The 16,959-nt window shown below is 44.6% G+C and overlaps 1 protein-coding gene and 1 pseudogene across 3 annotated transcripts in view; one reads left to right on the plus strand and one right to left on the minus strand.

Moving 5' to 3' along the window:
• Positions 1-16,959, minus strand: part of VPS13B (vacuolar protein sorting 13 homolog B) — a 607,742-nt gene that overhangs the window by 79,234 nt on the left and 511,549 nt on the right. For all 3 annotated transcript variants that reach the window (XM_070391987.1, XM_070391986.1, XM_070391988.1), the window contains exons 41-43: positions 10,469-10,650; positions 8,877-9,226; positions 3,778-3,939 (exon numbers count right to left, since the gene is read on the minus strand). In XM_070391987.1, the coding sequence (XP_070248088.1) occupies positions 3,778-3,939; positions 8,877-9,226; positions 10,469-10,650 (694 nt within the window). The remainder of the gene's footprint in view (positions 1-3,777; positions 3,940-8,876; positions 9,227-10,468; positions 10,651-16,959) is intronic.
• On the plus strand, positions 11,773-12,809 carry LOC138993430 (leucine-rich repeat-containing protein 28-like; annotated as a pseudogene).

Genomic DNA, 16,959 nt, shown 5'->3' on the forward strand with positions numbered 1-16,959 from the left:
GACTCTGCCTCAGAGGGTGTGCTGGAAACTCTAAGGAGAGTCTTTAGCTTTTCATTTCTAAAGGGTTTTTCAGCTTTGGATTTCCGTGTTTCTTCCCATCCTGCTGGGACTTACTGTTGTTAGCAACCTCCTGTGTGGTTCTACGGCATGCTGACCTCTTTGAAACCTTTCCAGGTGTCATTGCCACTCTCTTGATCCCTGCAATCCAAGCTGCATTGTTTGGTGGAGTTAAGTTCTGTGAACTTTAGAAATCCTCCCTGCGACTATGAATTGACTAACACCCAAGGTAGCATAAGCAGCAGACACAAATGTTCCTGAAACCACGCCTGCTGGGCAGTGCAGGATGTGACTTGGAGCCTGGAAAAGAGAACAGTTTGCTCACTTGCGAGGCTATGACTACCTCCAGGTGCGGTTTGAAGCTAAGTGGCTAGTTTTTCTTGATCCTCAGATGGAACCTCTCATTAGAACACAGCAGAATCTGTGATTGTGGATGGAAGGAATTCCATGAAGACCCCATGGGCCCAGTAAGACCTCTGGCTTCAGAGGATCCTAAAACACACTTCCTTCAGCATTTGTGGCTGTGGGAGAGAGCCACTGTGGTTTGCTGTTTGTTGTCATTTTTTTTTTTTTTTAAGAAATCTGATCTAAGGTTAGCCTAAGATTATAATGAACACAGCTTATTCTAAAATTTGTGTCCAGAGGCTGCAGTTACAGATTTAAAAGAAAAAAAGTTTAATAGACACCTGTCCTACTTATGTCTCCAGTTTGTCATTAAAAATTATTTGTTTTTGGTAATTCAGTTAAGGCTTTGTAAGGGTTCCTACTTGGACTAAGAACCCCATTAGTCTAGCTTTAAAAGTGGAGTATTAGACAGTGATTTCCAAGCCCTTCTTTTAAAGCCTCACAGCTTGGCTATCCTAACAGACAATTCATGCTGCCAAAACCTAGGAGAGTTTGACAACGTTTTGAAAATAACACTATACTGAGAATGAAAACATATGGGATGCCAACTCTACTGCTATCTTAGCTTAATATTTCTAGCTTTCTCCTTGCCTAAAAATATGCATAAGAAATGACACAAAGCACAGAGGGATACTGTGAAAACAAAATTAGTGATTAATACAAAAAGACCTTGGAAACGTGCAAGAGTGTTAACATGAAAGGTGTTGAGGCCGCAGTGGCTGTCCATTCTTTCCCGTTGGCCTCCTTCCACCCACCACTGTATGCCCATCACATGAAGGGCGATCACAGAACAGCCGGCTCATACACCACCGAGCCAGCTGTTCTCACGATCTCCCTTCCCATGTGGGCTCCTGTGTCCGGGGAACCCTGAGGGTCAACAGGGGCATGGTGGTCCATGCATCTTAGGGGACTGTGAGGGGCAGTAAGCCTCCTCTGCTTCACTTCCTGAGGCCCGCAGCTGTGTGAATGGGGGACGAGGCGACAGGTACAGTCAGTGTGATAGTGGGGAAGGGCATGTAGTGAGAATAGAGCCACCATTGTCTGATAATTATTCATCTCACTGACTATAGGTGAGAAGTTTTCTTACCGACCCTGGGGAACTGGAGGAAGAAGCAAGGCTGTAAAAAGGTAAGATGCCTCGATGGGTCCATGACTCAGAAAATACATTTTGAGAACAGACCAAGGACAGGACATGCTTTGATTTGGTTGCTGAGCCCAGAGCCTGACCCCCTCAGGAACACTGACCATTCTCCGGTCCCAGGAACGGGCCGAGATGGCTATAACATCACAGAAGATTTGCCACCTAGTTATCGAACTCTGAGCTCCTGAAGGCCAGACTGCAGACTCTACCCCCGGCTTTCCCTGTTACACTTGCAGCTCCCAGCTGCATGTAGCTATCTTCTCCCTCGTGTGTATATAAGCAGCCAACTGGCGGGGTGGGGGTGGGATGCAGAGCAGATTTTCGTGGATGACCTGCTGCTCTCCCATACCGGTGGCGTTACTGGAATAAATGCTCATATACGATTCAACCCCGTCTCTGCTGAATTGGTTCAAGTAGTGACAGGCAGCCCGGACCCCTTGGTTGCCGTTTACAAGTGGACGATAGCCCATGCGCAGCTTCTCAGAGGCCTGCTTCCTGCCACTGCTAATTCACTGCTGTGAATGCAATCACCATGGAAACCTTTCAGAACTCTAAAAGGCGACAAGTATCAACCCAGGTTGTCTGGGTGGCTGGAATCACAGGTGGTCATTTTCTTATTTGGTCTATATATCTGTATGTTCTCACTTTTGCAATGAATAAGAAACAAAGTAAAAAGGAACTGAATTTTAAAACAAATAAACAAAACACCCTTTAACTATAAGAGGCAAATAACCAAACGACTTAAAAACTCTAACACGGAAATTTCTCAAGAGGAAAATTTGAAAATAAGGGCATGTCATTCACTCTAAAATTATGAGTGCAATATTTTATCATTTGAAAGATATTTGTAAGAACTTTTTACTAAAAAGGATTTTTGTAGTTTTAATGTCCTGTCAAATTAACTAGAATTGGATAAACAATATACTTAAATAAGAATTGTACTGTATCTACATTTCCAAATTTTATAGTAAGAGTGTGGCAATTCATGAAACAGCAAGGAAGAAATCCGAATCTAGCTACTGGGGCGGGGGGGGGGGGGGGGGGGGGGGAGCAAGCGGGAGCCCCAGGGCATAGCATGTCCTGAAGCCGGTCTATGGAAGCTGGTCCCAGATGGGAAAACTTGTTCTCTAATTTAATGACTTTCTTTTAATCACAAGCAGACAGTTTCCTTATTACCCCGAGTGTTAGAAATACGTTATTCCTGAGAGCACTTCCTAGGGTTTCTTTGACTCATTTAAGACCACATCTTTGTGTTTAATTCACCCTCATATTATCCCTCTGGGGCACATCCCTCTAATTATTCCCATCGAATGTGACAGGAAAATGGAATTACACTACTTGGAAAACAGACATCCTTTGGTATGTCTCTCCTCAGTGCTCCCTTGGGCATATTCTGTTGTCCTGCTCACTTCATTACAGACCGGGAGCTGTCCCTCAGAAGGCGAGGATTACCTTTGAACTCCCAGTGCCTGGCACATGCTTGGCACACGGTAACAATCTGAATAGATAGCCTGGCCAGCGTGGCTCAGTGGTTGAGCATTGACCTAGGACCCAGGAGGTCACGCTTCGATTCCTAGTCAAGCCACATGCCCGGGTTACAGACTCTATCCCCAGTAGGGGGCGTGCAGGAGGCAGCCAATCAATGATACTCTCTCATCATTGATGTTTCTCTCTCTCGCTCCCTCTCTCTCTCTAATCAATAAAAATATATTTTAAAATATCTGAATAAACAAATGAATAATAATAATACCCAACACATAATGCTTACAGTTTATCAAACACTGTTCGGTGCCTTATACATATTTATTATTTAGTCCTCACCATCCCATGAAATAGTTACTGTTATTATCCCCATGTTACATGTGAGAAAGCTGATGAGTGGGAAGTAAAGCAAGGTCACACCCGGCCAGGATCTACACCTACGTCCAGATTCAGTCTCGTGGCCACCGGGCTGTTCCACCGCCCGCGCTCCCGGGAGAGCGTCCTCTCCAAGGGACACTGGGAACACTGTGCCCCCACCACTCAACGTTTCTGGGTTCCTGTCAGGTGTGGCTGATGTGGGTCCTTGGGAGACCCACCCAAAAGGAGAAATAGCTGGACACAGGCACACAACTGCAGAACAAGTGAACCGCCGGCCTTAACGATCGCTGTGCTGTGAGCTGCTTCTCACGTACCTGTGGGGATCTGTGCGAGCGCCAGCTGTACTGGTGACGGTGGAGGCTGGCCAGCAGGACGTTCTCATCAGTGTCCACCTGGCCAAACCGCAGCGTCTCCTGGGTGTCGTTACAGATCACAAAATGGCTGAAGACCAACTCCTCCACCTCAGGGCATTGGTTCTGAAAGAAAAGGAATAGGAAAGCCAACGTGCATCAGATTAATTGCAAGATGTTTGGCAGCTGTCTGCCCAGTGGCGATTGTTACAACGCAGGAACACTCAAGGATCTGCTGTCATTAGCTCGTGTATACAAAGGATTCTATACTTCCAGGACAAGCACCAAAAATACCTTAAAGAGATCTTACACGGTCCAAAAATATGTTTTGACTTATACTCCTGCAAAATAAATCATAGACACAGAGGAGTAAAAGAACAATGAGATCCCTCAAACTTTTAACATTTTAAAATGAATTAACATCCTACAGAGAACGCTGGGCTGGGTAGTGCACGTGTTTGAGCAGAGTGCTGGCGGCTAGAATTACCATGTTCCTGGCCTTCTCAACTCGGCAATCAAGACCAATTACAAAGCCACAGTTTGTACCCTACAGAAAGTAAGGATCTTTTAGGTAATACGTCCCCAGATCCCTTAAGGGGGAGGGAGGTGGGGAGAGACAGAGAGAGAGAGAGTGTGTGTGTGTGTGCGTGTGTGTGTGTAAATGTGCTCAGGGAGAGAAGCAAATAAGACCACAAGTTTCCCTCTATTGTTGAGAGGCCGCACACACAAAACAGACCTGCTCCAGAGTTGGGTAAGCCAAGTGCAGTTTTCAAGAGAAGTATGTTAGCTAAAAAACAGGTGTTGCTGTCTGTTGCAGCTGATAGTCTTCCATCAGCGAATGTCTCCCATGAACCTGTGAAGGCTCAGCAAATTAGTGATGGGCTCCTGTGTTTATGCCTCCTTTTCAACTTGGTGGTGTCTCCCCTGGTTGCTGTTATGTTAAAACACTGGCAAAGTGATAGAGGATTTCTGTTCTGACTCTGGTTAGGTTATGGCTTAATAAACAGTAAGTATGCTTTGGGTAAACGAAAAGAAAAGCTAAATGAATGATGCTTGAGAATGCAAGAAGAAAAGCGTAAACCAGCCCATCAATTTGCAGACAATGGGAGGTAACATGCTTCTCCGCCGGCCTGTTTCCTGGCTGTGGGTGTAAATGATGCCACAATGCCACACGCCGTCATTTGCCGTTTTACTGAACCCTCATGAGCCCAGGGAGTTACGCGATGGTGAGGCCTGAAGCCCAGTGGATGGAGGAACCCACCTGAATCAGCCCGGACCAGGACCTGGGAGGAGGACTCCTCGTCACCCGCCAGTCCCCAGATGGGGGCAGTGCTCTGTGGCTGCAGCTGGTGAAGAGGCGCTGAGGTAGCTCCTTCCAGACATCCCTGAGGACTCCCAAGCCCTCGCTCTATCACCCAGCCATTCCCACCAAACCTCTCTGCTCCCGGAGCACACCGTGCTGGACAGCCACACTAACCACGGAAACAGTCTCTGTTCAGTATCACAGGGATGATAACAGCAGTTATCTGCTGTCTCCCATAACGCTCTTGGCTGCGGCTTTTAATCCCAAGCTGTGACTTCATGGCCTGCCAGCAGGTTCCAGACGTCCTGGCCCTGCCACATCCGACCTCCTCTCCCCGCTTGCTCACGACAGCCCAGCTCCGAGAGCCCCTCTCAGGTCCTCCCACACGATCCTGACCACGCTCAGCTCACCCAACACATCCCTCTCCTGCCTCAGTGCCTGTCCCTGCCTCCACATCCTTCCTCCTGGCTCGACAAGCTCTTTCCACTCAGCCTTCAGGCTCCTGTGTCCAGGCTCTGTCCTCGGAGCAGCCTCTGAGCCCTCCCCCCATCAGGGCCCTGATTTATGCTGGCATCTTACTCCATCTTTGCAGAATTACCCCTCTGGGTCTAAGGAACTATTTGTGTGACCGTGGGTTCAATATTGTCTCCATCACTGGACTCCATGCTTCATAAGGGCAGGAATCAGCCTGTGCTATTTATAACTTTACCTCTAGTTCCCAGCATAATGCCTGACACATAAAATACTCAATAAAAACTTATGAAACAAATATAGAAGTTCAATTTTTAAAAGTATGAATTGTAATAAATGCTCACAATAGAAAAGTTAGAAAATACAGAAAGTCTGGATTGTTTTAAAGTCTCTAACTGCGATTAGCATTTCGATGAATTTTCTTCCAGCAGTTTTTCTCTTCTGAGTGTCCCGCCTGTTCCTGTTCGAGTCCATCCTATCCAATCCTCCCTTCTGCACCTTATATAAGGTTCTTAATCAAACGGGAGTCCCATCTATAATTAGTCCTAATGGTTTTTCCATTTAGCGTTATGTAAGCAACACAAGCTGCTCTCCTTGTAAACAGTTTTCCTCTCCTTTAGGCCCAAGAGCACAAACATGAAGACAGGATATGAGCCAATCTCCCACCTAGATAGACATCCCAAGGTTGGAATTCAGTTTTCCTAATGAACTGGGATCTCTGTACTGGTGACACAGAGGTTAAGTTACCAGATGGGGCTTGAGTAGAAAAAAAATCGTATTACTTTCCTCATCTCTGAAAACTGACCTTTCATAAATGATGAGGGTTTTAGGAAAAAATGTAAATGAAAGAACACAAGGGGGTTGTTTACATTTTTCTAAAGAATACTCACAGTCCTCAGGGAGCTGTTTCCCTACTGCTCCTTCAGCGTGGGGCTCATTATAACTGCAACACGCTTAGGCATTTCTTGGACTGTTTTAAATTCTGGTATAAAAAGATCATACACATTTCATATGACTTCCAGAGGCTAAACCTCAGAATGTTCACTCAGATGTGTAATTAAAAGGTGGCTTATTTACATTTAAGGTTTGCGTTGGAGTGTTGTGTAGGCATTTGTAGTTAAACAGAGATATTGTTTTGGTGTAAGATAAGACACATGAGTATATGCCTGATTTTTAAATAAAAATCCCCTTTAAGTGCTATTTTGTTCAAATGTGGGAATGTGACATAAAAATAAAAAGCAAACTTCAAATGTCATTTTGGATCCTTAAGCTGGTTTCACAAGACATTAATTATTTACCAAAAAACCCCCCCAAAACCCAACAACAACAAAAAACAAAAACCAACAAAAAACTACCACCAGAGAAATCAGACACTAATGAAGGCTTCTGTTAATCTTGAACTTGTGACCTAAAGGTGAAAGGCCAAATTGTTTCATGCTTCATATGTCTGGTCCATCTACACTGGATACAAATGACTTGTCTCAGAGATGAATCTGATAAAAAGTATGTGGAGAACTCAACATATCCTGCTTATTAAATTCATATTTCTCATGGGCAACAATTACACTGTGTAGATCACTATACACACAATAAAATCCAAGTTGGGAAACTAAGTTTTCCCTCTACAGGGGATAAACCACATTCTGAATATTTTAGAAACAATGAACTTAATAACCCTTTATAAGCCCATTTCAATGTCACATGTCCTATAATTTTGAAGTTGTGCATTTCTGTATTTACTTTAGAATACACAGGGTTAGATGCCTACCACATTAAAACTTGGTGGCAAGTACCCTTGACACGGGAGGAAACAAGAAAATTACAGCAACAATTACAGAAGTATATCCGCTTGTGGCTCATGTTAACATTGCCAAATCCCTGTGTAAATCAGAACCAACTATTCATAGAATGTACCTGTCAGCAATATGCTACGTGACATATGGCTCTACTTAATCAAATATACAATTCCATTAAAAAAAAACCCTCAGAATATTCCTTCAAGGCACTGGGCTAGCCAGTCATTCACACTCTGATGTGGTTTAAAACATTTAAATATTTATGCACTGTGTTATTTATATGTATGCCTGTGTCTAAGAGAACATTTTCACCCTGAGAGGGAACTGGGATTTCTGGAGGCCATTTTGCAGTAGTTGCTACACACGAGTCCCCTTATAACGGCCCCGATACCAAGACAAAAATATCCTACGTTTAAGTCCTCTATCAATGACTCTTTTATGTTTTCTAGGTTTGTTTTTTATTAAATGCATTGTTCAAAATATGACAAAAAACAGAAATTGGAGCCATGAAAGTTTTTTTCACATCGCTATTCGAACCAGCTGCAAAGATTTAGATCACACTAGCTCTTATTTTACGCATGTCCTTTGCAACAAGAAAACCATGGAATGCCCTTAAAAAGGAATTTTAAAATATAAAACAGATGTGTTATCTTCTTTCCCTTTGCTATTGTAGTGCCATGTTAGGTAATTAATTCCTTAGTCTTGTATAGGTCTTTGTGCACATAAAGGAAAGTTTATTCCCATAAAGATTCTGATGCCCGAGAACTCAAGCCCCTCCCCCTGCACTGTGCCTGTTCCCATGTGAGGTCAGTGCGGGATGCAGGACCATTTCTCTTGGGGAGCCGGCTCCACACAAATGCACGTAACATACACAAAAGGTGGGAAGTGCCTCAGCTTACGCAGCAACATGAACTTTATGGAAATACAATATTATACTGACTATCAGAAAGAGAAGAGGAAGTGATTTGTTCTTAAATCACTGAGTATATTATCATCCAAACATTCAAATTAAAATCCATTATGAAGTGCTTTTTAATGATTCAAAATGGCAGACTGTCATAGGAGAAAGACTTGTGCTCACATGTTTCCTCTGCGAAAAGATGGAAGGCTTATTATCAGAGCGGTGCGCCCACAGGTCCTTCCGTCTGCAATGGGTGCTCAGGCAACTTGATACATAGCTGAGCTGAAGCTTTGGCAAACTAGAGCCATAAAACTTGAAAACTATTTCTGGGAATATGTTACTTTCCACACAGATGTGGTACATTAGTCACAAAAATGTGGGCATGCTCTCCTATGCATCTGTAGAGAACCCATATCCTCCAAAGCTTTTATGCATCACTTAGCCAAAACAGAGAAGGTCCCAAGTATGATGGTGCCCATCAAACTCTTCGTTCTCTCACACTGGAGTCTATGCTTATCACTAGAAGTGACAACAGAGTGCCTAGTCAAAGCTCACACGTGGATGAACTGTACACGGTCTCGGGCGCACGTACCTGTTGCCAAGCCTGCACTGCAGTGTTCAGGGAGTGAACCGCGTGCTGCCCAAAGTTTATAAACATAGAATCGACGATGATGGTGCAGTCGAGCCGCTTTTCTGCTGCGTCGCTGGAAACGGCCATCTGTCCAGAGACGCTGAAGGGTCTCACCAGGCTCTGCATGGTCACGTTCCTGCACTCCAGAAGCTTGCAGTCTGCGTGGGCTGAGAACTGGACCTCCTGACAGACGGTACTGTTGTTCCACTGTCGGAGATACAGGTGTGGCTCTCGGAAGGAAATGATCATGTATTCCAGCTCAGGTGGCACATTTTTATCCGAAACAAATGGCTGTAGGTAGGGCGGCGGAGCTGTTGGAAAACAAGCAAGGAAAAGAGCAATTGAGATGAGCCTGTGCTTTACGGAAATAAAGAGATGGCGTTTAAATTATTCGGTTTTTGGTTATTGAATTCAATACTGGATGTTTAATAAACTTAAACGTTCTCCTGAAGATAATGCAATATTTGAACTGCCATTTGATATTTGCAAGCAAAACTGGTTTGTTCAACCAGCAAGGCCTCTTAAATACATATTGTCTCCAAAGGTTACAGTCAGTTTCACAGGCAAACTTTGATCACAGAGACAAGAAATAAAATGAAGAGGAGGTAAATATTTGAGGAGAGTTTCTTGGAAGTGTCTGTATCTACCCACCAAATCTCAAAAGCAAAGTCATGACTCAGAGAGTTAGACAAATCAGGTTGAACTCCATTTTTGCTGAAAAGGCAAGATGTTTAACAGCAGCTGTGTTTAGTTTTAATCTGATTTTTCCCCTTTTTTCCATTACATGTAGGTTGAAAACCTAATTCCTGAATAAAATGTATTGGCTAGAAAAGGTTTGGTAAAGGCTTTGAGGAATAATATTCATGTAATATTAGCAAATCTACAAAAGGCCACTTTGGGGCTGTGGGGAAATTTAATCTTTGTACAAGCTTCTAAAAGTGCTACTCCTTCAAATTATTGGAGAAATTGCCAATCTTTTGTAGAATGTAGTCATGCTTTTAAAATAAGGCGATACCAAGCATTTTTGGAATCTATCTGCCATTAATGTAATGGGTCAGGATATAGAACAAAAACATGTATTTCTTTCAAAAAGATCTAATTGGAATAATAGCAAAACCTGCAATTTTAGTAACTTGCTTGAAAATTCCTATTGAAAACATGCAAAATCATGTCAGTTCAATACAATCAGTAACCTATATAATAGGTCCATAAGACAGCCCAAAAGTAAGAAGCACACCTGTTACATGAAGTTAACTTCAGAATCACATTGCCAGTGCTCACTGTTAGGGGAAATGAGGCAGCTTCGAAAGCCTTTCACCAGCGTGTGGGTGGCGGTCGGCAGAGAGGACCTCTGGGTGGGAAAGTGATTAGCAATCACAGCACTTTGTAACACCACTAACACTCTAGTGCACAGAATGGAAACACCTCCAAAACTTTTTATTTCCTCAAAAGAAATTATCTGGATAAAAACAGATGAATTGTGTCTTAAGAGCCCACAAGACAAAACAATGAGTATTAAGTGGATGTTATTCTGATGCTAAAATGAAGAGTACCTGTGCCTAGTTGATCCAAGTGATGACAAAGATGGAATTCCAGGTGAGCAAACTGGAGGGAAATGCAGAGAGATGGGACAAACCACGGGGTGAAGCAGGAGTCCACCCGGGTGCAGGCAGCCAGGGCTGTTGGTGTTACAAGCTGGTCACAAGTGCTTTGAGAACCAGATTCACTTGCAGAGCTATGGGAAAGAAGAGAAAAAAGAAGTTCAATAACCTAAATCTCCCAATATCATGTAAGTGGAATGTCTTTCGATAGGGTTCTTAAAGCTGGTATTCTTAATCCCATAGTCAATGTTATCAAATCTTTTGTATTTACTCACATAAATTACAGTGGGGCCTTGACTTACGAGTGTCCCGACTGACGAGTTTTTTGAGATACCAGCTGTCTCTCGGCCGATTTTTTGCATTGAGTTGATAGAGTAATTTGAGTTAACGAGCTCGGTCTCGGAACGAATTAAACTCGTAAGTCAAGGCCCCACTGTAGTTTTTAAACATTCAGGTCATGTGATTAGTCCCTATGAGCTACTAGCAGAAAAATTTCAAAGCTATTCCTCAAACCCCAGGCCATGCTGACCTCCCTGCAACCCAATTTTTTTTTTTCCCATCTACATCTCATGTAACGTATGGACAATTTGCTCTCACATTAGTTTAAGATCAACACAACTCAGAGCATGACTGCTGTTCAAAACACCCAATACTTTCAGTGTCACCATAAATGTTTCACTCCTGCAGATTGTCCACATCCATGCCCCCATGTGAACTAGTCAGTACTCTTCACTGAACACCCACTGAAAGCTGTACGAAGTGCCACACAGTCCTGACCATGATCAGAAGGACCCAGGTCCCATGGACCATTACCCTGCATGGCCCTCTCTTCACTTGCCCATCCTCTTCACACCATTTCACACAAGTAAACCTGACCAGCAGGAATAGTGGGGGCATCGGCAGGAGGGAAGACGTTTGTAGGGGTGGCTGCTGGTGTGCAGGGGGACACGCTGCCTCGCTGCCTTGCCCCCGTGCCAGCAGAAGCCCGAGAGCTGGGGATTGTGAGGGGCAAGGTGCAGCCTGGCCACTGTGCACGCTGAGTGATGCTGCCCACGTCCCTCTCACTGTCTTCCACACCTTTCTTCCCAAATCCAAAATTCCTCTGCAGTTATGGTAGCTTGGCTCCCCAATCCACGAGGAGCCTCTCGAAGTAACACTGTGATTTACAGTATCCTAGGGAGAACTTCGACAGGAAAAACTAAAGAAATAAATCCTTGGTTTTCCAAGAACTCACAGTCTGACTGGTGATATAAAATATGTGGACATTTAGAAACATTATACAACAGCCACCACCCACGGACAGAAAAGTCAGAAGAGCTGCCAGAGTGGAAACAAGGAACGCGGGATGGTGTGGGGTGAACCATGTGGATCCTCGGAGTGCAGATCTTCAGCTGAGTACTGAGAGAGGCAGCGGAAAAGCTGGTGAGGAGAGCTGGTGAGAAGGAGAAGCTGGTGAGAAGCTGGGGAGAAGGAGAAGCTGGTGAGAAGGAGAAGCTGGGGAGAAGGAGAGCTGGGGAGAAGGAGAGCTGGAGAGAAGGAGAGCTGAGAGCGAGGCCTGCAGACGCAGGGTGCAGCGTGCGTGAGGGACCTGCTCAGTCAGGGCACCCGAGCTTTGTAAGGCGACCTCTGCCAAGGCTGGAAGAGCACAAGCCCTTGTTCTTCACTTACAGAAACCTGCACCAGCTCCCACTGGAGTCACTGAGAGATGAGGGGCACAGAGCGTCCACACCGGTGGAACTGTGCCTTCACTCACATAACACAGTTGTGGGTCCGGAAGCCATTGGGTCCCTTGTGTTTGGATCTTGGTGACTGCTCAGAAATTGGCCATCAGAGAGCTTTCCGTCATCTTCCATTAGCTAATAACCTACTGCACTTCCTACCTTCAGAGGCTGGCGAGTTGAGGGAGCTGCAGACACCAGACATTTCTGCCAACTGTTTGCTAACTTCCCGTGAGAGGCTTCACCCGGGCCTTTCCTGCAGAACCTCCTCGGCGAGTGCAATGCCACCTCTGCCCACCACCCAGCCCTGGCGAGCTCTCTCTGGCTGGAGACCATCTTGCGTTTCTGCCTCTTGATTTAGGTCGATCTCGAGAACGACAGTGCGTGGATAACCACCTTCACCTGAAAGGCTTGCCATCCTAGCGGCACAATCAAGTCATCGGGTGCAGCTGCTTTCCTTTTCATCAGGGCCGCTGCTTCCTCCCTGCCCAGGCAAAGGCCAAGGGGCAGGGAATGACCGCATCCTGTGTCTGCAGAAGCTGGCCATCACGCCCCCCGCCCCCCCCATTTCCTAAAGCGGAACTTTCTCCCGTCTCCTTGCCCAGAATCTCCTGGGAGCATAAAGTGTAGCACTTAATAGAACCCTCCCCTTTTCTGGCTGGCCAACAGGGTACCGTGCTGGTTATTCAGTTCAATATGAATCGTTGGTGTTTACCGATAGTTCCCAAGAGGGATCTCACACTCACACTGACATTCACCTCCATGCAGCGCTGTCTCTCACACGCTGGCTCACCTAAACCAGCGGTCGCCAACTGGTGGTCCGAGGAGCACTGGTGGTCCGTGAGGTCCGAAAGGTTGGCGACCGCTGACCTAAACGCTCTCTTCCTCCTGCAGGGACACTGCAGTCTCAGACACTGCCTCTCAGACACTGCTCTGCCCAGGCTGGGAGAGTGCTGTCATTTTACAAATGTTTCAACTCTAACTCAAAATAAGAAATACGCTTTTATTGTAGCCTGGTACACATTAAAACGAGGGAGGGGGTAGGAGGTTTACTGAAAATATGACACTGATATTTTAAAAAGTGTGGTAAAATATACATAACATAAAATTACTATTTTAGCCATTTAAAACTATACAGCTCTGTGGCATTAAGTGCATTCACACTGTTGTGCAACTGTCACCACCATCCATCTCCAGAATTCCCAAAATGAAACTCTATACCCATTAAACAATAATTCCCCATCTCCTCTCCCTCGTTCCTTGGCAACCACTATCCTATTTTGTCTATAAAATTGACTATTCTTGGTATCTCATATAAGTGTAGTTATATAACATTTGTCCTTTTTACACTGATACTTTCTCTTTTATTAAAAAAAAATTCCAACTGCAATTGATTTCATCACCCACTAATGGGCTGCAACCTGTGGCTTACAAGCAGGCTTACATGGGCCTCAGGGAAAGGACTGCCTATAGAGACGATAGAGAGATGGAGACAGGGACAGGCAGAGAGATTGCCCGGGTTCAGAGAGTAAGCACCATGCCATACAGACTGAGTTGGCAGCATCAGCCCAGAACTTAGGGTGTGGCCTGAGGAGCACTGGGAACCTTGGGGAACGTGTATGGGGAGAAGGACTCCCTCGCAAAAGGCCAACTACCTGGAGGGGTTGTTACATAGAGTTCAACCCCCGACTAAAAGGAAATGGAAAAAGGCTTCAAAAAGACACTTGGGTAAAATGCAAGCATTCCTTCTACCCAAGGGAGAAAAGGCAAAGATAAATTTAGCCCTGGGAAGGAATTTTCTGGATAAATCCTGGATTATATCACAGGATGACTAGAAACATAGGTGACAAATTAGTTCCAAATGTCAAGATTTAAGTCTGAATCGTTTATGAAAGACAAAAGGTTTTTAAAAATGGTACCCAAGGAATTTAGGTTCATCGGACAGTGCAGACCCTGGGAGCCGCGTGGAGGGGACCCATATCTGGAGGCCCCGGTCACCTTCTGGTAGAATGTTCAACCCGTGGAGAAAAGAAACAATCCAGGGACTTGCCCATCACGAAGCTCTCTCTCTGCTTCCTCCCCACCTATTGGGCAAGAATCAGGGCTCTGGGAAAGGAAAAGCATCGACTCCTCACTGAAAAGCTGCGGGCCACTGTCTCGGGATTACCGACCACGAGCTGACAGTGACTTCTTTCCTGGGCTCTTTAGGGCCTGAAGAGAATGGTTTTTGGGGCACATCCAAAGATGAAAGTGCTCCAAAACACTCACCAGAGTTTCACTTTTCAGTGCTGAAGAAATAGCCACACACCTTAAGCCATTTCTCTTTCCAGAATGTCTTCTAGGAACCAGCATTTTGGGGGTGGGGATAACAAGTCCTTGTGGGAAAATGACCATGCAAGGAGGACAACAGACGACCACAGCCGGGGCACAGGTGGTCAGAGTTTAGATGCTCACAGAACTTGTAAACGATAGCTGGACATACATATCAGGTCTGCATGGATATTACTGTGCTCCATAAATGCCTGGGATGTGTGTGACTTCGCTTGTCACATACTCTGGGAGTTAGCCATGTCGGTGAGGATAAGAGGGGAAACAAAGTTGGAAGTTGTTCTGGTCCATCAGAAGACATCTCGTTAATACCAAACCCAGGGAACCTACCAGGGAGGCTCAAAGCCTGAGAGTGGGTACCACTCCTTTCCCTCGTTTCCCTCCTGGGACGAGTCACTGGGTAAGAAGCTGTAAATTCCAAACAGAGTGTGTACTTGCTGCCTGTGTTCTGTTTGCCCACTAGATCCATTTTCTACTCTTCCCCATCCTTTTCTTTGCCCCTGGACTATATCAACAAGATGCTTTGCCCGGCTGATGTAGCTCAGTGGCTGAGTTTTGACCTATAAACCAGGAGGTCATGGTTAGATTCCCGGTCAGGGCACATGTCTGGGTTGCGGGCTCGATCCCCAGTTGGGGAACTGTAGGAGGCAGCTGATCGATGATTCTCTCTCATCGTTGATGTTTCTATCTCTCCCTCTCCCTTCCTCTCTGACATCAACAAAAATATATTAAAACAAAAAACCCAAAAACAAGCTTTGTCCTTTGATTGGGCCAGTGGGAGGTGCCCACAGGAGAGGAGGGTGAGAGTCGTTTTCCCCTGACTCCTTGGCAGTATCTCCATACGTTGCTGTGCCCCTCTTATGCAAAGTACCTACCACACCTGCTCGGCGTTAGTTTTGGTAATAATGCTCCATCACCTGGATCCTTTAGGCCTAAGAGTGGATGGTTCCCCAGGGTTCCCAGCTCCATCCCTTAAACCTACCCACATGGACCTTTGTAAATAGTCTTTTCATTCAACTCTCCTCAATCCCCCAGTCAGAGTGTGCCTTTTGTTTCTTGTCGGGGCCTGATAGAGGGGTTATTTAGGCTTCAGCAATGGGTGTGGGCAAACACATAGACGATGAGATTAAAAACAAGTGGCTGAAATGGATATCTGATCAGGGCTTAAAGTTCGTATCTCTTGCTTCCAGTCCAGTGCACAAGCAAAGAGAAATCTCCTAAAGGCCAAGACTATTGTGGAACCTAAGCTTGAATTTAACTCTACTTCAAATGCTAACTTAAAAAACCCCCACCATAATCATTACTCATCACTCATTTTCATATGATCAAGCAAACCATTAGTTAAAATAGTGGAATGTAATTATTACATCTACAGTGATTGAATTAAAGATCATACACCTGCATGGGATAAATAGACCAGGTATAAGAGAGTGAATCTTTTGCCTCCAGTTCTTTGCTGAAGACTAGCTCCTCTTGGGACTAGTTAGCTCCTATTCATCCCTTAAGGCTTCAGCTTAGAAATCAGGTTCTCAAGGCCAAAGAGCTAGCTGGGAAGAGAGTCAGGCCTTGGAGCCCAGCCTCTAATGTGAAACTCCCCACTAAGCAGTGCTTCCACTGCACAGGTACAGTGATGCTGTACCACTGAGCAGCCTACACTATTGTAACTTTATGATAACTATGGACATGGGAGTTATTCTTTACAAACTTTTTCTTTCTTCAGTAATGTACAGTCTGATGAATATCCTTCTCAAACCAAAGAAAATGTTACTTATAAGACCATCTCTTATTATAAAAGTGTCAAGTTTTTGTCCAGTTCTAGATTTCTAGTGACAGAATATACTGGAGCTAACTGTAGCAGTTTCTTTCATAATCAAATGCTGACGTTCATCAAAGCACTGATGTTTTCTTTCTAGAAATCGGGTGAACTTTATTTATTGTCCATTCTGGAAAATGTCTTAATAGTGTTTTATTAGGTGGGCTTTTAAACCAACTTTTTAAATTTCAATTTCATTAATATCAGTTTCTACCTGAAAAATAGTTAATCTCAAACAACTTAAAGCAAGATCAATTGTGAAATATTAGGTAAGTTGAAAAATCCCAGGTGAGGGCAAAAAGATCTGTGCTTACAGTGTCAGAAGCTTGGTGAAAAATTGCCTGAATCTGATTGTCTGCATAAATTTCCAATCCCCAAAGGCTCTACATTTCTGTAGTGCTAAGCTCACCACAAAAGTATTTTTTATGGATGTTTCAGATTCAGAGGAATTAACCTTGTCTAAAATGCTCCTTTCAATAATGAAAATGCATTCTTTCATAATTAGAATCAAGAAATGATTTCTAACCTGACAGTAAATTTTATTACACATAGTTCTATTTTCTGAGGTTTCCTCATTTCTGACT

The sequence above is a fragment of the Myotis yumanensis genome, unplaced genomic scaffold (genome assembly GCF_028538775.1).
Source record: "Myotis yumanensis isolate MYYU_CA2020_CCGP unplaced genomic scaffold, mMyoYum1.0.hap1 SCAF_15, whole genome shotgun sequence".
Classification (NCBI taxonomy): Eukaryota; Metazoa; Chordata; class Mammalia; order Chiroptera; family Vespertilionidae; genus Myotis; species Myotis yumanensis.